Below are 23,966 nucleotides of genomic sequence, written 5' to 3' on the forward strand. Positions count from 1 at the left end.
GATGAAGGATTTGGCTGAAAGCGTAATGTGTAACAGTCTTTTCAACGTGCCTGTGTGCAACTCAGCATGTCATCTTTACTGTGAGAAGTGATATTTTCTTTCCATAATTGTTGATTTTCCAGTGTGGATTTTACAATGTATATTTTTTTACATAGCTACAACTACTACCATATTTATAATTTTTTCAACAAAAAGACTACCAAATGCATTATTTGGGAAACATACCATGTGAAGGTTTCCCTCATGAAGCCAGTGTTATGTTGTACATAGTAATAATACATTTTTAACCCACTTTCTAGTAGTACTTGAATGTCATCCAACTTACTTAGTAATGACTGCACATTCTGAGGAAGTATAACAAAATTTAAATTTAATTTTGAACTTTGCAACTTATTTGTGTTTGTTTTGTGCCAAGCATTGGTTTGATATTTTATCTGTGGGTGTTTGTATGTGTTGCTACTGAAAAATCCTGACTGTGTGGTAGAGATATATGTTTCCCGCACAGTGATCTTGTAGTCTTGTGGATGACTGGAGTTATGTTCTCAGATGCAATGTAGTCTTCTGTTGCTGGAATAGATAAGAGGGCATCCAGGCATGATCTTGGTTTTTGTTTGTCAGTTAGCTGTTTCTTGTGAAGCTGCTGATGTTTCTGTTGTTGGTACTAATTCTGTAAATGTGGAGTTGGTCTTACATTTTGCTTCTGCTTTCACTTCTGTGAATAACAATCCTTTTAACCCTGACAGCCGGTGGCACATTCATGTACCTGCATTCTCACCGCCTGAAACACTGTTCTTATTCACTCTGAAGCTCGAACCCATTCCAGTGTTGAGACACAGAAATGTTAAATTTTGTCAGTGACAGCAAAATCAACATCATTTGGTAGACTGTTGTCAAATACTGTTGTTGAAAACACTGTACCTGTTTGCTAGCAAGATTAACTTTTTTCCATAGTCTTTTTGGAATTCCTGTTTTGTCTACCACTTCTGGCAGAATATGCTACAATATCCTTCATGTCATTGTTCAATTTCTTACTAAAGTGTTGGATTACATGTGATTCAGTGTAGAATGATTCTCTTTAAAGAAAGCCCTTGAAGCCACATAAACATTGCAGACTCTTCACTATTATGGTCAAAAATACCAAGATTATGCACCAGTAAGTGACTATAGTAAAAGTTTCCGGAATGTCAGGACAAGTTAGTGTCTTTGCAAATTGAAACTTAAGAGTTTCTAAAGAAGCTCCTTTCTTTTCATTTCTGAGCTCTCATGATCTCTGCCTTCCACAGATGTAGCTCATGAGGATTTTTTATTGTTTCCCTTTTCTTTTCTACAATTGAAATACACTTATTAATTTTCCAGGTATCACATTTTAGCCAGGTGTCCATTATGGACTATAGAAAGGAAGACTAAAATCTTCATTAAAATATTGTTTGTAGGTCCATCCTTAATGAGCTGCAATTATTTCCCTACAAAACCCTAAATACATATCACACACTATTTTTATGTTGAACTAGCTGTTCACAGCCTCACGTTGCTGTGGTTCAGGCTGGTTAAATGTAAAAGAAAGAATAGAGAAAGCACATGTTTCTAATATCTGTGGGAATTAGATAAATATACTAATTTCCTTCTTCCCCCTGTTTCCACTGTCTCCTCCTCCTCTTTTTCTTAATTTTCTCCTCCTTCCCCCCCCAGTCTATCCAACACCTCATCCCTCCTCTCTCTGTCCATCTCCTCCTTTCTGCTTTCTATGTCCATTTTGCCCTCCCCTCTCCATCCATCTCCTCTTCCCCCCCCCCCCCCACCCCCTCCCCCCTCTTTGTGCTTGAGCATTTTTATTGTTGTTGCAAATTCAGATTCTGTAGTTGTATTCTAATCATAACCTGGTAAGCCATAAACAGAACCTTCTTGTTTGCTAACATTTCAGTAATATATATACAATTGCAAACATTTATTACAGTAAAAATTTGAAGTAAATTGGTCAAGATCTTATTGAGATTTTTCATAACAATGTTCAAAAAATAGATATATAAAAACACACTCATATTCAAACGCAATATTGTGTCAAAATTTCAAAGGAATTGGCAAAGAACTTCCAGATTTAGAAGATTTTGAATATAGGTAGTTTGGACAAAGATATTTTGTTTTATTCTCAGCCATGTGGTGAGTTCTACAGTAATGACCTTCATTTGTGGAAAATTAAGCTAAATTCTCTTTGGCATTAAACCTGTCAAATTATTTGCAAAAATTGAGATAACATCTTCCATCCATTTTTTGCTCTACCAACGTAAGTTCTGAGAATTCTCTCTATACTGTGACCAATGACTTGTAGTAATTTTGAAACCAAATACTTGTGTACCATGTCACAACATTCTTTTGAATGCTTTGTGAAGGTACATGTAGTTGCTTTTGCTTTTTTTCTGAATTATTTTAGAAGGTATCCTATTTGCTTCCATCTTCTCTGAACAACACATCATATGAAACTATTTTGTGCATGCACTTTCTCAAATCCAAAATAATTTGCGAGTTACCATCATGTTTTTGACCTTCACCTAATTAGTGCAGCTATTCCTGCACTCATAATTGGAAACATCATGAGGACGTCTTTCTCCAATACATCAGCAGCTTTCTGTTGTATATGCATTTCCTGAGTTCTTGAGCAGCTTTTGCACATTCTCAAGTTCTTGAGCAACTTTTGTATATTCTCAAGCCAATTACGTGTCTTTTGTTTTGCATTCTAGGCCTTTCACAGTCTGTCAGCTTAATATTATCTCACTTGTCTACAATGAGTGGGTGTACATTACCTTGTGACAGAATGAATGTTGCCAAGATGGTTTTGAGTATGCGGCAGAAGTTTCACTGGGAAGCCTTTACACGCCCTCCATACAGTTCTGATCTCTCCCCATGCATTTACATATTTGTATTGCTCTGAAGAAAGACATTCATAGTTGTAAATTTGCTTCAGACAAAGAGGTGCAAGCTTGGGTACAATCATGGTTCTTTAGGCAACCACAAAAATTTTTCCTTGAAGGTCTTGACTATCTTATTTGTATCAGTCACATGGCAGACTACTCTTTGCATTAACAGATTTTATAATATATCATTAAAATGTTGCATTTAATGTTCTTACCTTAGTTATACAATACACAATAAATCGTGTGTTTCTGACTTGCAAATTATTGTTGTTATGTACACTTTTAGTGATAAATTTTACTGATTATAATGCTGCCAAAATGGCTTTATCTTGCAGGGTAAAACGTCAGAGGCTCTGTCAAAGTTGCTTTCACTAAAGGCAACAGAAGCTCTTCTTGTGACACTTGGAGATGACTTCAACATTCTATCAGAGAAGCAGATCAGTGTTGACTTAGTCCAGCGAGGTGATGTCTTGAAGGTAATATGAGTGTTTCAATATGTGCACTCTCTCTCTCTGGTGTTTCATCATTTAAATGCTTTTGATGTTGGGGTCTGTCTTACGCATTTGTCACCTTATTACAGGTTGTTCCTGGTGCTAAAGTTCCTGTTGATGGTAAAGTTATATTTGGCCATTCAATGTGTGATGAATCTCTCATCACTGGAGAATCAATGCCAGTTCCAAAGAAAACAGGTAAGGAGTGAACTACATTAGGAGAATAAAAGTTTAATGACTAACATATAATGAAAGTAGTAGCAAGAAGATTCAGTATTTAGAGCAACTTTCTCCATAAGCCTAGGTTTACGAAACAAAGTCAGAAGAATAATTTGTCTTCCAGAAAAATGACTGACTGTGTACTGAAATACCCACCCTATGGTCTCCTATCTTAACCTCATGCAATGTAGTCTAGAGGTAGTAAGACTGCTCCACAGTCTACCTTAAGGGGAGTTAGAACAGAAAATAATCTTTTTTCACATTTTTGGATTTTTATCTCATTATAAAATTTGCAATTTTCTGAATAAAATGATATTTACATCACTTATAAACCCAATGGGGGAAGTATTTTATTTTGTTTTAAAAATATAATCTACACTGGTTGAAAATGTTAAAATTTTTACATACGTTACTTCAAGATCTAATAAAACTCACAATTTTTTATATAGAAGGTTGTGGATTGCTGTGTTATAAAAGTTAATGTCCAGAAGAGGATAGGCACCATGCTGAGGAAGTTGAAACAAAATTTGAGAGACAAGAAACTTTCTGACGGTAAAAGCATAAGAAGCAGGCTGACAAACAAAATGATTGATGAACTACAGCAGTATTATGGGATGGCCATTAGAAATAATTCTGAGGATCTGTTGAAAATGAAGCAGGGAGTATGGGCCACCCTCTTCCACAGACAGTCAGCTGCTGAAAAACCAGTACACCACCGTTGCCCTCCTGGACCTGATTCATGGTGCAATTACTGCAATGCCCAGTACTCAGACAGTTCATACAGCCATAAACGTTCCATTCCAGCAGCAGTCATGGATATCATAAAACCTATTTACATAGACCTGGCAAATCCTGAATTACTAAAGAAGTGTCTGCATGGTCATACTCAAAATCCCAATGAGTTGTTCAATAATCTTATATGGATTTGCTTATCAAAAAATGTTTTTGTTGGAATGAAGACACTAAAGAGGGGGTCAGTGATGCTGTTATTGCTTTTAATGATGGCAACATTGGTAGGGTGAAAGTGCTATAGCATATCGGCATTAATCCTGGAGCAAACTGCATCATAGAACTTGAACAGATGGACACGGTTCACATTGATAAAGCAAAGTATGCAGCACAGTTGGCCACTAATGAGTCCAGAAAGAAGAAAAGAAGCAAAAACTTGGAAAAAGTATGGTGCAAGGTGCTTCTGAGTGACTAAAAATATAAACTTAAGCATATATTATGTGAGTTATAGTCTTTTTAAAGTTTAGCAGCTGTTCCTGAAAATTTACATTTTCTGTTGCATTTGTCCCTAAATTTCAGAAACCATTTCAAATACAAAATTTTCAGGGAGTAATAACATACATATACTGAGTCTACTGAACTAAAAGAACAACATAAAGTTGTGTATAATTAAAATTATTTAGGCTAGTGTACAAAAAATGTACACAAAATTTTAACCATGTAATTAAAAAATTGTTTCCGAAAGCAGTGGCTGAAATGCAATTATTGTAGTTCAGTAGACTCAGAAGATAGAGGTTAATGTCCTGTAAAAGTTTCATGTCAGTGGGTACAGTGCTTCCTGAAATAAAGGCAGCAAAGTCACCAAATTTAACATTGTTGCGATACGGTTTTCCAGCTCCCCTTAACTACTGGCTTAAATTGTCAAACAGTGTTTCATGAGACCGCTACATTTACCTGTTTCCATTCAAGTTACCAGAGCACCTATATGATGTCACTGTGTCAAGCACATTAAACATTGAGCAGAACTCAAAAATAGGTTGTTTTCACTAGTGTGTACTATATGACACTTTTTCGGTGTATGCCATGCACTTTCCCGTTTCCTACCATCCAACATATCCCAAAGAAGTGACATGATATTCAAGTGTAGAATATTTTCCAGCATCCTGAGAGAAATAAGTGCTTTGGATTTTTGGCTGTAATTGTGTGCTTTCATTCTTTCATCCTTCATGTAAATGGACACAATCTGTGCTCTTCTAATTCGTATAGAAGTGTTCACTGCATCAGATATTCTTTATAAATATTGGCGAAGCTGAATATGCAGCGTGAAATCATACAGGGCTTTTGTCAAAATGTGACTTCCTATTCATCTTAAATAGTTTTGGTTGTTTTTGAAGATTAAATTTTTTTATGACAGTAGTGCATTTTTCTGAGTTTCTGCAGTGGTCAGGTAGTGATACTCAAGTAGGGATCAGCATATGTGGATTTATTATGAAAGACAGAATTTAGTATTTTGGTCAATAATTGTGTTTGTTTCTGAAAGATTCCATAGCTGCTAAGAATTTATTGAACATTAAAAGCATGGTTAACATTTTGGCTTTGTGCCTGTTGTCTTTTGTTTTAATACCAAACTGACCCACAAAAGACCGGACTAGTGTGCTGTGAGTAGGTACATACCAAATATGGTAACACAAGTGGGAGAGCAATAATCCATCTTTGTTTAATGGAGAACATAGAGCAGTGGTTCCCAGCCCTTCTCAGACCACTACCTGTGAGTGCACTCAGATGTTAGCTAGTACCCTACTAACCCTGCCCCCCTCCCCACGCTGTCATGGACATTAGTGCTAAATACACTTTAAAATTAAGAATAATTTTCTCTGAATACTTTTATTTTTTAAATGACAAAAGGTAAATTATATTTAGTTTCCTTAAGTGCTTTATTAAGCCTCAGTCTAACGAGTTGTGTGGTACTGCTTATTTCTAATCACCCTTTTTTTTTCTGGAATGATGAAATAGTTCTCACTGCAACCTACAACTCCTCTTCAGAAAAGATGTTGAAAGCAGACTCTTGTTATAAAACATTTTTCCTCTGCACTATTCCTCTCCCTTATGACTTTGCTAAAATGTCTGCACTATTCTTATTATTTGTAATTCACTTGATTGCCAGGTTACTTAGTTCTGAAATGACCAAATCTGTAAGACTTCCCAGGCTGCCAATGCTTTGTATCTGATTACTGCCACTAATAATAATAATAATAATAATAATAATAATCTGTAGGCCCTACAACATTGTAATAGCCATTTCAAAATTACTATTGTGTTGTGCTGTCAATTAGTTCATTTATTGCTGGAAACTGATTAATGAACCAATTTCTGGTCTATTGAGAGAACTTACTACAATTTGCACAAGGCATTTTCATGAAATATTTTAAACATATGTAAATATAATAAAGGGAAATATTCCACGTGGGAAAAATATATCTAAAAATAAAGATGCTGTTACTTACCAAACAAAAGCGTCTGCTTGTGTCTGTATGTGTGTGTGTGTGTGTGTGTGTGTGTGTGTGTGTGTGTGTGTGTGTGCGCGCGCGCGTGCGAGTGTATACCTGTCCCTTTTTCCCCCTAAGGTAAGTCTTTCCGCTGCCGGGATTGAAATGACTCCTTACCCTCTCTCTTAAAACCCACATCCTTTCGTCTTTCCCTCTCCTTCCCTCTTTCCTGACGAAGCAACCTTGGGTTGCGAAAGCTTGAAATTTGTGTGTGTGTTTGTGTGTTTTTTATTGTCTCCTATCAACATACCAACGCTTTCATTTGGTAAGTAACAGCATCTTTATTTTTAGAAATATTAAACATATGTAATACATATATCTCAATTTTACTGCCATATATGCATGGTACAAAGTAGAAAGTTTGTGTGTTGTGGCGGACTGTGTGAAGGTGATTTTCATACATTTGTTTCACATGCTGTGATGTCCACCACACTATTTCACATGCTAATGCTAGTTCTGAAATAAAAAACGTAATTTTTAGTAACTTATGTAATCTGTATTACACTCTTACAAAATAGTAAAAAATTGCAATGATCTTTTAAAAACAATGTAGTTTCATGACTGAAACACAACAGAACCTTTTGTTTTTACCCCTCAGAGGGGTTATTACCCCTAGGTTAGGAACCACTGATATAGAGAAATTGAGGTTGCCACATTCTCCCATAAAAATAATAACTAGGGCCTCTTTATTGATGCATAAGTTGCTAAATTCTCTCTGTTCATTTGTTTATATATTATTTTGATGGAACACTCTAACAACCTCTGTTTTCTCAATAGCCTCCAGATGGCACCATTAAACCAAGATAAATAACTGCTCTCTATTATGAAAAATTGCTACTTATTTAGGTACAGCTCAGTTGTGTGTTCAAGCTTGTATTTTCCAGTAAATACAATTATTTATGAGCTCTCTTTTTAAATGGAGGAGCACCAGAGCAAGTCTTGCAAATTTTGTCTGTTTTCTTCAGAATATTTTTAATTTGATTTCAAAGGAGAAGAGATCCACTCAAAAACGAATTTGATTGGTTATTTCAGTAGAACTAAAACCATTTCGTTCCTTTGTCCCCTGCCATACTGAACTGTACTTTCGCTGTAATTAGTTCACTATTGACTGGGTATTGAACTCCAGTCTTGCTTACAAGTGAAGTGGTGCTGTGATTAAGACAGTGGAGCTGTGGAATCCAAATTCCAGTCTACCATTTCATGGCTGTGGTAAGGCACTTCGAATTAAAGCTGAAAGATGCACACAGTTGTGTCTTACTTGTCCAGTTTCATTTATTTATTTTTTTAATTTTTGAATCTGTCACTTTTTTGGGATACAATCGTAACTGGTTTTGGCCTTCAAAGGCTACCTTTTAGATGCTATGGATAAATTTGATGAACATATGAACACTTGTTCATCAAATGCCATCCATAACATCTGAAGATGGTCTTTGATGGACAAAACTGGGAATGATTGTATCATAAAAAAGTGACTGAGTCAAAAGTAATAAAAACAGTAAAAATAAAAATAAGTCAATCATAGTCTCTGCAAACGGAATGTTGCTTTTTCCAAAACTCGTCCAGGTTATTGGAGCATCATCTCTGATCATCTGGCTGATGAGATGCTAAACCTTAATCTTCCTGCAAACATTTCTTCACCTCATTCATTTTTGTGGTATTAGTTACCTGGTGAAGGAGAGGAAGCGTGAATGTGTTCTTTTCCACTGCAATGTTTTTGTCATTTTAGATTTTTATGAATTTACTTATCCATGTGATTCCTGAAAGTACACTTTATTAAGTTTATCATGATGGCCAAAAGTTGCGATCAGTATGTTTTATTATTACCAGTTTCATTCTATAATTTTGTAAAATTATAGAGTGAAACTGGTAAAAAGAAACATGTTGATTGTGACTTGCAACTATCATAATAAACTTAATTTCAACAGTTGCTGTTTCTCCTGCAGGAAATGTCTGCTCTAGTTAAGTATATTTTATATCTGAAAACATTACTCACTTTTTATTACAGGTTCGGTGCTGATAGGTGGTTCCATTAACCAGAATGGTGTTATGCTAATGACAGCCACACATACTGGAGAAGCAACGACATTAGCTCAAATTGTACGAATGGTGGAGGAAGCTCAGACATCTAAGGCACCCATTCAACAGCTAGCCGACAGAATTGCTGGTGTGTTTGTGCCACTCGTAGTAGTAGTGTCATCTGTCACGCTCCTCGGCTGGGTAATCACAGGATATGTCGATCTGGCACTACTTCCAGTTGGGGTGAGTTTTGACTTTGTGCTTCAAAACAAGGACTGCCAGAAATACATGAACTAATGTTACACTTGAGCCATTTCAGACAGACAATTCAGTCAACTGTTTTATGTTGATACTCGGCCTTTAGTGGGAGAATACTATTATATCACCTTGTAAATGGACAGATAAAAAATCCATTCACAAATCAGCAGTAGAAGAACTCTCTCTCTCTCTCTCTCTCTCTCTCTCTCTCTCTCTCTCTCTGTGTGTGTGTGTGTGTGTGTGTGTGTGTGTGTGTTTTCCCTCCCATCTGCTGAAGGACTTTGTCAGAGTAATATACAACAATCTAATTTTCATTTTGCCTGCCTACTTCTGAATTTCTCCTATGTGATTAGTAGCTATCCAATAGAATTCATATTGTTATTCTGTCCCACATTTTCCATTGTTAGTTTTCATATCAAATGTGATAAGATATGTTCACCCAGATTTACGTTAATTCTTCCAAACAATAAAAGATCTCTACATTTCTGGGTAGTGCAATTTGTATATGTTTTCATATTTCTACAGTTCATATTGGACTGTTTTTCCAAAAACTGTGTGGCATAGAAACGTGCTCATGGAGGAATTCCATTTGTTGTGGTCTTCAGTCCTGAGACTGGTTTGATGCAGCTCTCCATGCTACTCTATCCTGTGCAAGCTTTTTCATCTCCCAGTACCTACTGCAACCTACATCCTTCTGAATCTGCTTAGTGTATTCATCTCTTGGTCTCCCTCTACGATTTTTACCCTCCACGCTGCCCTCCAATACTAAATTGGTGATCCCTTGATGCCTCAGAACATGTCCTACCAACCGATCCCTTCTTCTGGTCAAGTTGTGTCACAAACTTCTCTTCTCCCCACTCCTATTCAATACTTCCTCATTAGGTATGTGATCTACCCATCTAATCTTCTCCATTCTTCTGTAGTACCACATTTCGAAAGCTTCTATTCTCTTCTTGTCCAAACTATTTATCGTCCATGTTTCACTTCCATACATGGCTACACTCCATATGAATACTTTCAGAAATGACTTCCTGACACTTAAATCAATACTGGATGTTAACAAATTTCTCTTCTTCAGAAACGATTTCCTTGCCATTGCCAGTCTACATTTTATATCCTCTCTACTTCGACCATCATCAGTTATTTTGCTCCCCAAATAGCAAAACTCCTTTACTACTTTAAGTGCCTCATTTCCTAATCTAATTCCCTCAGCATCACCCGACTTAATTAGACTACATTCCATTATCCTTGTTTTGCTTTTGTTGATGTTCATCTTATATCCTCCTTTCAAGACACTGTCCATTCCATTTAACTGCTCTTCCAAGTCCTTTGCTGTCTCTGACAGAATTACAATGTCACCGGCGAACCTTAAAATTTTTATTTCTTATCCATGGATTTTAATACCTACTCCGAATTTTTCTTTCGTTTCCTTTACTGCTTGCTCAATATACAGATTGAATAACATCCGAGATAGGCTACGACCCTGTCTCACACCTTTCCCAACCACTGCTTCCCTTTCATGCCCCTCGACTCTTATAACTGCCATCTGGTTTCTGTACAAATTGTAAATAGCCTTTCGCTCCCTGTATTTTACCCCTGCCAACTTTAGAATTTGAAAGAGAGTATTCCAGTCAACATTGTCAAAAGCTTTCTCTAAGTCTACAAATGCTAGAAACGTAGGTTTGCCTTTCCTTAATCTTTCTTCTAAGATAAGTCGTAAGGTCGGTATTGCCTCACGTGTTCCAGTGTTTCTACGGAATCCAAACTGATCTTCCCCGAGGTTGGCTTCTACTAGTTTTTCCATTCGTCTGTAAATAATTCGTGTTAGTATTTTGCAGCTATGACTTATTAAGCTGATAGTTCGGTAATTTTCACATCTGTCAACACCTGCTTTCTTTGGGATTGGAATTATTATATACTTCTTGAAGTCTGAGGGTATTTCGCCTGTTTCATACATCTTGCTCACCAGATGGTAGAGTTTTGTCAGGACTGGCTCTCCCACGGCCGTCAGTAGTTCCAATGGAATATTCTCTACTCCGGGGGCCTTGTTTTGACTCAGGTCTTTCAGTGCTCTGTCAAACTCTTCACGTAGTATCGTATCTCCCATTTCATCTTCATCTACATCCTCTTCCATTTCCATAATATTGTCCTCAAGTACATCGCCCTTGTATAGACCCTCTATATACTCCTTCCACCTTTCTGCTTTCCCTTCTTTGCTTAGAACTGGGTTTCCATCTGAGCTCTTGATATTCATACAAGTCGTTCTCTTGTCTCCAAAGGTCTCTTTAATTTTCCTGTAGGCGGTATCTATCTTACCCCTAGTGAGACAGGCCTCCACAGCCTTACATTTGTCCTCTAGCCATCCCTGCTTAGCCATTTTGCACTTCCTGTCGATCTCATTTTTGAGACGTCTGTATTCCTTTTTGCCTGTTTCACTTACTGCATTTTTATATTTTCTCCTTTCATCAATTAAATTCAATATTTCTTCTGTTACCCAAGGATTTCTACTAGACCTCGTCTTTTTACCTACTTGATCCTCTGCTGCCGTCACTACTTCATCCCTCAAAGCTACCCATTCTTCTTCTACTGTATTTATTTCCCCCATTCCTGTCAATTGCTCACTTATGCTCTCCCTGAATCTCTGTACAACCTCTGGTTCTTTTAGTTTATCCAGGTCCCATCTCCTTAAATTCCCACCTTTTTGCAGTTTCTTCAGTTTTAATCTACAGGTCATAACCAATAGATTGTGGTCAGAGTCCACATCTGCCCCTGGAAATGTCTTACAATTTAAAACCTGGTTCCTAAATCTCTGTCTTACCATTATATAATTTATCTGATACCTTTTAGTATCTCCAGGGTTCTTCCATGTATACAACCTTCTTTCATGATTCTTAAACCAAGTGTTAGTTATGATTATGTTGTGCTCTGTGCAAAATTCTACCAGGCGGCTTCCTCTTTCATTTCTGTCCCCCAATCCATATTCACCTACTATGTTTCCTTCTCTCCCTTTTCCTACACTCGAATTCCAGTCACCCATGACTATTAAATTTTCGTCTCCCTTCACAATCTGAATAATTTCTTTTATTTCATCATACATTTCTTCAATTTCTTAGTCATCTGCAGAGCTAGTTGGCATATAAACTTGTACTACTGTAGTAGGTGTGAGCTTCGTATCTATCTTGGCCACAATAATGCGTTCACTATGCTGTTTGTAGTAGCTTACCCGCATTCCTATTTTCCTATTCATTATTAAACCTACTCCTGCATTACCCCTATTTGATTTTGTGTTTATAACCCTGTAGTCACCTGACCAGAAGTCTTGTTCCTCCTGCCACTGAACTTCACTAATTCCCACTATATCTAACTTCAACCTATCCATTTCCCTTTTTAAATTTTCTAACCTACCTGCCCGATTAAGGGATCTGACATTCCATGCTCCGATCCGTAGAACGCCAGTTTTCTTTCTCCTGATAACGACATCCTCTTGAGTAGTCCCCGCCCGGAGATCCGAATGGGGGACTATTTTACCTCCGGAATATTTTACCCAAGAGGACGCCATCATCATGTAATCATACAGTAAAGCTGCATGCCCTCGGGAAAAATTACGGCTGTAGTTTCCCCTTGCTTTCAGCCGTTCGCAGCACCAGCACAGCAAGGCCGTTTTGGTTATTGTTACAAGGCCAGATCAGTCAATCATCCAGACTGTTGCCCTTGGAACTACTGAAAAGGCTGCTGCCCCTCTTCAGGAACCACACGTTTGTCTGGCCTCTCAACAGATACCCCTCCGTTGTGGTTGCACCTATGGTACGGCTATCTGTATCGCTGAGGCACGCAAGCCTCCCCACCAACGGCAAGGTCCAAGGTTCATGGGGGGGGAGGAATTCCATAGTTCTTTTTAATTACTCTACCTACTGCCCTGTATAGGACACCCTCCTGAAGGGATTTGATGTAGATTTGAATTAAATAGTATCAAGTGTCATCATCAGTTTGTAATTTCATTTAAAAATATACATAAGGAAGTGCATTAAATTTTTATGAAAATAAATAAATGGAACGTGAAGAAATGTTGGAGACTCGTTACTTATATATTTTGAAGGAGCTACTGTGAGAGAGAGGAACCTATACAATTCTGCTGTTGGTACAATAGTCGAGATTGTGGACGGTATTTGTGTGCTGTGACAGAGTTCATCCTTGGGAAAATGTGTTCTGTGTAAGCAATGATGCTGTTAAGAGTTACTTCCTTTCATAACACAATTAGTGAAATAATAACCATCATTGATCACACATTGTATGCTATGCAGAAGAATTCAATTTCAGTAATCATTATTGTTCTTGTACAGGAGGAGCACAAGATTGGCTTCAATAAGGAGGAGATTATCTTCCAGTATGCTTTCAAGTGTGCCTTGAATGTTCTGGCAATCGCTTGTCCGTGTGCCCTCGGCCTTGCTACCCCTACGGCGGTGATGGTGGGTACAGGTGTCGGAGCCCTTAATGGGATTCTTATCAAAGGTGCTGAACCTCTGGAGAATGCACATAAGGTACTGCTTTTCCTTACTTTCCAACACTAACATCAGTGATAATTACTTATGTCTGAATTGTGTATGATCACTGGGAATTATATGAGTAATTGCTTTCTTTCAACTGTTAATGCTGTTAACAGTTCAGTGTCATGTTTATTTCACTATAATGTCAGTAACTGTGCTTTAGTAAAATTTAAAAACAGGACTAGATGTGATTCACATGGCAGTCCATCTTGTAAGACATGGAGCATGTCTTACAAGATGTCTTAAGGATAAGACTAACTATATTAAATTTTTTTACCTTTCTGTGAAGTCTTGTTGTGGGTGGTGCACAATACTAATGAATGAATGAATGTGTCCAGTTAGCCGAAAAACAATGCAATTTTATTAACACGATACATCAAGCAAGTTCAACATAAAGCAACTTCAGAATATTCCAACTAAAAATTGTCTTGATCTGATGGTAGTATGACGTGATTAACTGTAACGCCATCTTCTGAGGTATGAACCTCATTTATGGTAGCATAGTCACTGAGTTACATATACTGGCCTCTCCTAATAGGGTATGGTAGACATAGCCAGAAAATGTTCATAAATAGACCTAGTCCACAGTTGACGCACCCACGATGACTCGACTGCTCAGATGCAGTGTACAAGACCTTAGGTTCTGACTGGTGGGCCACAGATGTTGGCAGTGTAACACTTGGAGTGTACTTACGTTCAGTTACTGCGACTCTGATTGAAGGGCCACTTGCATGGGCAATGTTAAGCCCAGAGAACCCGAGAACTGTGAACTCTTGATTTCAACTGGGTGGCACCCTGTAAAGCCATATGGTGAAAGAATACTGAGACAGTGTGTTAGTGGCATATGAGCTGTGGAGTTGAGAGTGCCAGTGGCGGCAGTGCTGCATAAGGCAATGGTAGTGCAACCTGGTACCGTGGCAGTTACTGACAGTGTGATTCTGCGGTTGTGTTGCTGGTGTACAGGTATGACAGCAACCCACAGTACATTGCTGTGTGTTTGGCTCAGCCTTAGATGACAGCAGAAGTTACAGCACTTTCTAAGAGAGATTTTTGAATGAAGGGAGAGTTGTTGCTTATATTATTCACTATTTTGTGTTTCAGTTGCACATGACAACTCTCCTCAAGTTATAGATATAGAAGACAAATTTGGATCTTTCAATTATGAATAGCTCCCCATAGCATTTTAATCGCTGCCATCAATTAAAATTATTAATTGTACCAGGACTACTTTTAACCCAGAAGAGGTGAATCTTTGACTTTTAGACCAAATTTGTGTCTACTGCAGAAGCCACACAAAGTTCAGAGGACCTCGGAAGTCACCAGATGACAAAGTTCAAAGGAAATATTAGTTTGTCTGTTAATTAGTGGATAGCTGATAGATATATGGTCAAGAGAAGGGACTGTAGAAGTATGTGAAGGGGAATATCAATAAAAGTAGTGTACAAAAGTGCATGAACAAATACTTTTAACAGGAAAGGCTTAAACATTCATGAAAACAGCTAAAAATGTCAGTAAAAACAAAAGTTACTGTATGGCACAGGAAAATTTTGGATATAAAGAGATTATGTGTAAAATTATTCCTCTTCCAAGCCTTAATTTTCAAAATTTTCTTGTACTGTAGAATATCCTTAATTTTCAAAATTTTCCCATACCATAGAATATACTTTGTTTTTTACTGAAGTTATTGCCTGTGTCATTATGTTTCACCTTCCCTGTTAAACTTGTGGATACTTTGCCTAGTAGGATGTAGGAATAGCCACATCAATTTATATGACACAGTTCTGGTATACTAATACACTCCTGGAAATTGAAATAAGAACACCATGAATTCATTGTCCCAGGAAGGGGAAACTTTATTGACACATTCCTGGGGTCAGATACATCACATGATCACACTGACAGAACCACAGGCACATAGACACAGGCAACAGAGCATGCACAATGTCGGCACTAGTACAGTGTATATCCACCTTTCGCAGCAATGCAGGCTGCTATTCTCCCATGGAGACGATCGTAGAGATGCTGGATGTAGTCCTGTGGAACGGCTTGCCATGCCATTTCCACCTGGCGCCTCAGTTGGACCAGCGTTCGTGCTGGACGTGCAGACCGCGTGAGACGACGCTTCATCCAGTGCCAAACATGCTCAATGGGGGACAGATCCGGAGATCTTGCTGGCCAGGGTAGTTGACTTACACCTTCTAGAGCACGTTGGGTGGCACGGGATACATGCGGACGTGCATTGTCCTGTTGGAACAGCAAGTTCCCTTGCCGGTCTAGGAATGGTAGAACGATGGGTTCGATGACGGTTTGGATGTACCGTGCACTATTCAGTGTCCCCTCGACGATCACCAGTGGTGTACGGCCAGTGTAGGAGATCGCTCCCCACACCATGATGCCGGATGTTGGCCCTGTGTGCCTCGGTCGTATGCAGTCCTGATTGTGGCGCTCACCTGCACGGCGCCAAACACGCATATGACCATCATTGGCACCAAGGCAGAAGCGACTCTCATCGCTGAAGACGACACGTCTCCATTCGTCCCTCCATTCACACCTGTCGCGACACCACTGGAGGCGGGCTGCACGATGTTGGGGCGTGAGCGGAAGACGGCCTAACGGTGTGCGGGACCGTAGCCCAGCTTCATGGAGACGGTTGCGAATGGTCCTCGCCGATACCCCAGGAGCAACAGTGTCCCTAATTTGCTGGGAAGTGGCGGTGCGGTCCCCTACGGCACTGCGTAGGATCCTACGGTCTTGGCGTGCATCCGTGCGTCGCTGCGGTCCGGTCCCAGGTCGACGGGCACGTGCACCTTCCGCCGACCACTGGCGACAACATCGATGTACTGTGGAGACCTCACGCCCCACGTGTTGAGCAATTCGGCGGTACGTCCACCCGGCCTCCCGCATGCCCACTATACGCCCTCGCTCAAAGTCCGTCAACTGCACATACGGTTCACGTCCACGCTGTCGCGGCATGCTACCAGTGTTAAAGACTGCGATGGAGCTCTGTGTGCCACGGCAAACTGGCTGACACTGACGGCGGCGGTGCACAAATGCTGCGCAGCTAGCGCCATTCGACGGCCAACACCACGGTTCCTGGTGTGTCCGCTGTGCCGTGCGTGTGATCATTGCTTGTACAGCCCTCTCGCAGTGTCCGGAGCAAGTATGGTGGATCTGACACACCGGTGTCAATGTGTTCTTTTTTCCATTTCCAGGAGTGTATTTTATTAGTAGCACACAATACAACATGTACCTGAATTTCAATGATGTCTAAACCTGACTGGAGTGCACAGATATCACACTACTCCATCTCTGGTCCTTGCTCAGAGATGTTATTTCACTAGGTGTCATCACAGAGGACACCTACCAGGAGTACAGAGTACTGAGGGGTGTGATAGTTAGCTGGCATAGATGTGTGCATCCAGTTGCGGCGTGGCAAACACGTGTGAGACAAGATCTGTCAGCCTCTCTGGGGGCTTTGTGCAGATGCAACTCACACCTGACAAGTTGTGTCAAGGGTGGCATGTAAATGAGATGTGACTGGGCCATTTCTCTGAGAATTCACAGCAATTTCACAGTGAAATACAGGTCAAGGCCACATACATGTTGTGTTGTCGCTGTGGTACAACATTGTCATAAGTTGTTGTTTGGATCTGTTGTGCGGTTGTGCCATCCCATCCAGTAGGAGGAAGTCTTGGTGTGTGTTTTGGACTCATTGCAGGTTGCACACCTGGTTGATGTAGCTTACACGGTGGCCTGCAGTTCCATGTGCAAGTACCGAATTGTATGCGGAATAGGTATAGACAAACTCAACGTGGCATGTTGGAGTATGAGGTATTGTCAACACCTCGCTAGATTGGTGGAGGTGAGGTTGAGTCAGGTTGCCTCGGCTAGCTTCTTTGATGGGGAGGGGACGCCATCTCCTTCGGTGGTGGTCTGACAAAATTGTGTCATCTTCATTTCTTGCCACCGCACAATGTGTGGTGAATTCTGTTAGACAAGATGCCTGCCATTATTGATGATTTTAACACATGACTGATGATAGAAAATTGTAGCATGAAGAAATTTGTCAGAATGTCATTCAACTGGTTCAATGGCGTGCACAGAATGAATTGTGTAGCACAGACCTGACATGGTCAAAGCAGTGGCATCAAACTGCCCAATTTGTTGTATAGCATGGAACTGTTCGACATTGAATTGGCTTACAGCGCCTGGATGGCTATTCTGTGGAGAGCGATGGTGTGTGGTTTTGGGGCACTGAACATCTCGATTAGGTATTCTCTGTTCAGGTGAGCCGTATCTTCAGCATAGATGTAGGGAGAAGTGCAGAAGTCAGATTATGTTGTCAGTTAACTGTTGTTGATGTTGGAACAATGTTTGGAAATGTTTGTGGTGGTCATTGGGGTCATGTTGGGATAATACCATTGGTTTGTATAAACATGGTTCTGGTATAACAATACTTCATTAGTAGCAAATAGTATATGATACATCTGTATGGCAGAGAGGTCTAAACCCAACTGAAGTCCACAAATATCAAACTACTCGGTCTTCGATTCACACTCAAAGGTGTTATTTCACTCAGTGTACCCACAAACTTATTTATTTTTGCACCTTTGTATGCCATGTTTATTAGCATTCCTCAGCCTCTTAAAGGAGTAACCTCATCCCTCACAAGGTTTCAGCTACTATCTGTGAGAAAGAAGTGATTTTAGTAGGCAATGACGTGCCAGCTTAATTTATCAAGCTGATGATGTTGATGTTGATGTTTTTCCTATACTTTGACAGCAGTTTTATTTAACTAAAAGACTGTGGCATTTATTCTGTGTTTAAATATTTAAACAGCAAGATAAAGCTGTCTTCAACTGCAAGCTTGGTTTGAAAACCGTGGTGCTTCACTAGGCATGGTTCCTTTCAAAGCGTCCGGCCGACTTCCTTCCCTGTCTTTCCCTAATCCGATGAGATCAATGACCTTGCTGTCTGGTCTCCTTCCCCAAACAACCCAACCCAACCCACTAGGCATGGTCGTATGGGAGGTGGTATGTCCTTCTCTTCCTCCAACCTGAATTACCCACCCAGTTACAGGCAGTGTTCATTTTAATGTGTATTTTGAACTGTGGTACCACGTAACATTTTTCACATGAGCTGATAACTGTCAAATGTGACAGAAGCCATAAGTGAGAGGGGAAGGTCCTTGGATTGAGTGAGGATGGTCATCGTCCCTTTGTATTTGTAGTCTGAGACACACATTTTGTCACAACCCCATTGCATTATTTTTGTCAACATGTGAAAATTAGTGTGAACATTATTATGAACATAAAGAATTCATCATCTTTTCAGGTGAAAGCAATTGTCTTTGACAAAACTGGAACTATAACAAGAGGTGTGCCTACAGTTTCTCACATATGCCTGTTTGTAGATGAGAAGATATGTTCCCTCGTAGAGTTACTGGCGGTCATCGGTGTTGCGGAGTCGAGCAGCGAACACCCAATAGCTTCAGGTAATGTAGCAATTGTCGCAAAGGGAGAGTGCAGATGTAATTCTGGATTATAGTACTGAAGGAAAATTTAGTAGAGAAAACTAATAAATAATGAGATGGTACTACTGGCCAGTAGTACCTGGTGATCAAAAAGTCAGTATAAATTTGAAAACTGAATAAATCACAGAATAATGTAGATAGAGAGGTACAAATTGACACACATGCTTGGAATGACAAGGGGCTTTATTAGAACCAAAAAACTACAAAAGTTCAAAAAAATCTGACAGATGGCACTTCATCTGATCAGAATACCAATAATTAGCATAACAAAGTAAGACAAAGCAAAGATGATGATCTTTACAGGAAATGCTCAATATGTCCACCATCATTCCACAACAATAGCTGTAGTCAAGGGATAATGTTGTGAACAGCACTGTAAAGCATGTCCGGACTTATGGTGAGGCATTGGCGTCGGATGTTGTCTTTCAGCATACCTAAAGATATCGGTTGATCACGATACACTTGCCACTTCAGGTAACCCGAAAGCCAATAATCGCACGGACTGAGGTCTGGGGATATGGGAGGCCAAGCATGACGAAAGTGGCGGCTGAGTACATGATCATCACTAACCAACACGCACAAGAGATCTTTCACGTGTCTAGCAATATGGGGTGGTTTTAATAAAACCCCATGTCATTCCAAGCATGTGTGTCAATTTTTACCTCTCTATCTACATTATTCTGTTGTTTATTACGTTTTCAAATTTATACTGACTTTTTGATCACCCGGTACATACCTTCAGGAGGTGAAATTAGAACCACTGATTGATATGTATAAAAGTAAAAGTGACATACTTTATAACTTAGCTTTCAGAACTAATAGTTCCTTTTTTGGGGACAAGAAAGCAATATGTTGGAGAAGGTTAAAAAGGGAAGTCGGGCCACACGGACACCAGTATCAGAATCATCCACATGTAGTGAGAATGAAAGGAGGCAAAGTTGGACAAGGAGGATTGGACAAAGTACATCAAACATGGTGGATTATCAAGCAATGCGCCAGCTTCAGTCAAGAAATAGTGAGGAAAGAGTAAAAAGTGAAGGTAGATTAGTGAGAAGAGAAATGAACACTACAATTAACAACTAGAATAAAAAAGTGCTAAAAGAATGTGCAGTAAATGTTGGCAGGCATTTGTTTTTCAAGAAGTCTGAATTCTTATTTTCAGAATACAAAACTTAGACACACGACACAGCCAGATAAACAGAGTTGCACTTTTAAATATCTAGACAAGATCCTCTAACCTGCAGGAAGAGAGAAGTTCTCACAGAAGACTACTACAAAATAGAAAGAGAGCATGCAGCAAGAAACAGCAAGTGTACTATCAGATAAAAAGTATCTGGACACTCCTGTGTAACACAGAACTGATCACTAGAAGTCATAAGAGGAGGATCCGCCAGTATAAAAGCAGGCAGGGAGTTTTGTTTTCTCAGTAGGGAAGCAGAAACGGCCCAATGGATTGCTTGGGGGAGCTCAGCAACTACGAACGTGGACTAGTCATTGGATGTCTCCCAAGCAACAGATCAATTAGGGACATTTCAACCCTTCTGCAACTACCCAAGTTGACTGCTGGTGATGCAACTGTCAAATGGAAACTTGAAAGAACAAGCACAGCTAAAGCTAGACCAGCAGACCTGACGTTCAGACAGACAGCGACCATTAAGTATTGCAGAAGATCGTTGTAAAAATATTGCATGAAATCAGCAAAGGAATCACTCGTGAGTTTCAAATTCTTTGCAGTAGTTCAGCTAGCACAGTGATTGTGCATAGGGACTTAAAAAAAATGGGGTATAATGGTCAAGCAGCACCTCATAAGCCACACATTCCTGAGCCCAAACATGTGGCTAGTGCTTTCAACAATTATTTCTCTAATATAGCACAGCAGTTAGTAAATACACACCTTGACAAACAGCCAGACAGTCACCCAGGTCAAAAAATTCATCCAAACACATTATTCATGTATCCAGCAACACCTGAGGAACTGTCAAGAATCCTAAAAGAATTACCTAATAAATATTCAGTGGGTGTTGAGATACCAGAAGCTATTATCAAAGTTAGTGCAACATTTATTGTGGAACCACTAACATACACAGTAAATTCATCTTCTGAGAGTGGTGTGTTTCCAAATAATCTAAAAAACTGCAGAAGTAACACATCTGCATTATAAGGGTGCAAAAAGTAATAATGCTAATCATATAACAGTTTCAGTATTGTCAGCCTTCAGCAAAATTAGGAAAAAAATGTTCCTTAGAAGATTAACAGTTTCCTTAGATAAAGAGGGGCTGATAAGTGGCTCCCAACATTGTTTCGGAGCTGGAAAGTCAATTCAGACAGCAAATTTTGCCTCCTTCTTGTATTAAAAGAAGTGGATGATAAACAACATGTACCTTGGGTGTGTCTGGATCTAAGTAAAGCCTTCAATGTTACTGATCATGACATTCTGCATAAATTAATTATGGAATTAGAGACCAGTCTGAGATATGCCTCCAGTTGTATCTGAGTAATCACCAGCAGATTGCAGAAATAAAACACTAAGATAGTGAAATGCAGAAAATCATGTATGGAGTCCCACAAGGGTCAGTTCTGGGACCTGTCCTATTTCTGCTGTATAGAAATGACTTGGCTAATAAAATACATGAAGGAACCACTGTAGTCTTTGCAGATGACACTAATGTTCTAATTAAATCACAGAACGTGGAAAATCTTCAGGAAGCTGCAATATCAGTTATGCATATCTTAAAGCACTGGTTCAGGACCAATAGGTGCATCATGAATTCTGAACATAACTGTGGCAGTTAACTTCTACACCACACACAATCTCCAACTTGCAAACCCTGTTTTCACTATTGAAGGAAAAAATGTGTCAAAGGTCAGTCACACAAAAATTCTAGCCATTCATGTTCAGGCAAATCTGAAGTGTGAGGTGCACCTAAACAATTTAAATAAGAGACTGAGTTCACTAGCATATGCTGTCAGGATCCTCACTCAGAATACAAACTGCTCATCAGTGCTGACAATATACCATTGTCGTATATAGTTGCTACTTATGTATGCAATAATTTTTTAGGGGAATTACACGAATTCTACAAAAACATTTAAAATACAGAAAATGATTAGCAGGATGATAAAAAAACCTAAATCAAGGATTCCTGTAGACCCCTTTTTAAAACTCTCAAAATATTGCAGCTGCCTTGCTTGTATACATACGAAATACTAATTTTCACAAAAGGAAGCATCTTAAAAAAGGAAAATCTTTTCAAACACAACCATGATATGCACACACTTGAAACTAGGCAGAAGATGAACCTACTCATGAACACAGTAAATACAAACTTATGCAAAAGTGAAGTTTATCACACTGGAGCTATGTTATATAACAATTTGCCTTCTTACCTGAAATACACAACAACATTAAATGCGTTTAAAATAAAGTTAAAACAGTTCTTTCTTGACCAATGCTTCTATTCTTTGTCTGAATTTAGGGACCATCGTAATAAGTAAACCTCATCCACCAAATTTTACAAATTATCAATTCATAATATAGTTCACATTGTGCTTATCATGTCATCTCACTTGATAACTGCCATTACAATATGTAGAAGCAGTGTAATACACCAACCTGTATTATTACGCTTTTTGATTATGTCAACGATGAAGTCAAAATGACTACTGCATTGTAAATTAACTAGGTTTACCACTGTCGTATATCACATGTACAAACAGTGTACTAAAATGATTCTTGGGCAAATAAATAAATGAACAATGTGGAGATGACGAGTGTTTGTAGCAGCATGATGATGACCCTGTTACAATGTAGACTCTATAACAGAACTTTTGATGCAATTGTGGCGATGTAAGCAAAAAAATGTAAATAAAAAAATAAAAACAAATGTTGTATTCACACTTCAAAAATGCTCAGAAAAGCGTCAAACCACTTTTTAAGAGGTCTAAATTTCAGAAATTTCCCTCATTTTTTTTACAAATCGAACACTGTTACTTTTCACTCTAAAGTTGTAGAAAAGGCATTTAAAATAACTAATGCTTTTAGATTAGCCATTAAGGTGGCCTACAAAGTAAATTGACAACCATTGGTGAAACCAAGTTTCAACTGTTTTACATTTTTCTCCCCTTGTTCATGTCCCCTGTAGCTATGGAAGTATCTGAAATATTGTAGTTTTACAGTTGTTGGTTGTGTTTGTTGTATACAGGTGCTATTTATTCAGTAATAAAATTTTTGTTTCTACCTTTATGAGGTTAGAAATTTTCAGTTTTAATTGATGTCAGTTAATTTTGTATCCCACTTTAATGGCTAAGTTAAACCGTTAGTTGTCTTAAATTGCCATTTCTATGAATTTAAAGTAAAAAAACGAGTGCAAAATATTCACCCTACATCTTGCAAGACAACTGTAGACTGAAGTACTTCCTATTATTTGTTGTTTTGTGTTTCCAGCTCCATGGATTTTTTTGGCAAATCTCATAAATGATTATTGTTTAAGTAATATCAGTGTATTGATTTTTGCTTTGTGTCAGGAGTTTTGACCTATGTTTAGCCAATTACTTCAATAAAGTATGTACTGCTGAATGTTGGCTCCATACCTTTACTTCCTTGCATATCACATATGAAAATCAGTAGTGAAAGTAAGCCATTGGATTAGGAGCTAAATAAATTGTAATAATCATGTAAACAAAGATTCTGAAGACAGCTGATGTTAATTGTTTAAATTATC

At 38.9% G+C, this 23,966-nt stretch overlaps 1 protein-coding gene across 4 annotated transcripts in view; it reads left to right on the forward strand.

Annotated features, from left to right (window-relative positions):
- LOC124544681 (copper-transporting ATPase 1) overlaps positions 1–23,966 on the forward strand; it is a 528,466-nt gene that overhangs the window by 270,602 nt on the left and 233,898 nt on the right. For all 4 annotated transcript variants that reach the window (XM_047123307.1, XM_047123306.1, XM_047123310.1 and 1 more), the window contains 5 exons: positions 3,245–3,385; positions 3,490–3,598; positions 8,900–9,153; positions 13,509–13,706; positions 19,047–19,206. In XM_047123307.1, coding sequence (XP_046979263.1) covers positions 3,245–3,385; positions 3,490–3,598; positions 8,900–9,153; positions 13,509–13,706; positions 19,047–19,206 — 862 coding nt within the window. The remainder of the gene's footprint in view (positions 1–3,244; positions 3,386–3,489; positions 3,599–8,899; positions 9,154–13,508; positions 13,707–19,046; positions 19,207–23,966) is intronic.

This window comes from Schistocerca americana, chromosome 8 (assembly GCF_021461395.2).
Source record: "Schistocerca americana isolate TAMUIC-IGC-003095 chromosome 8, iqSchAmer2.1, whole genome shotgun sequence".
In the NCBI taxonomy this organism is placed as follows: Eukaryota; Metazoa; Arthropoda; class Insecta; order Orthoptera; family Acrididae; genus Schistocerca; species Schistocerca americana.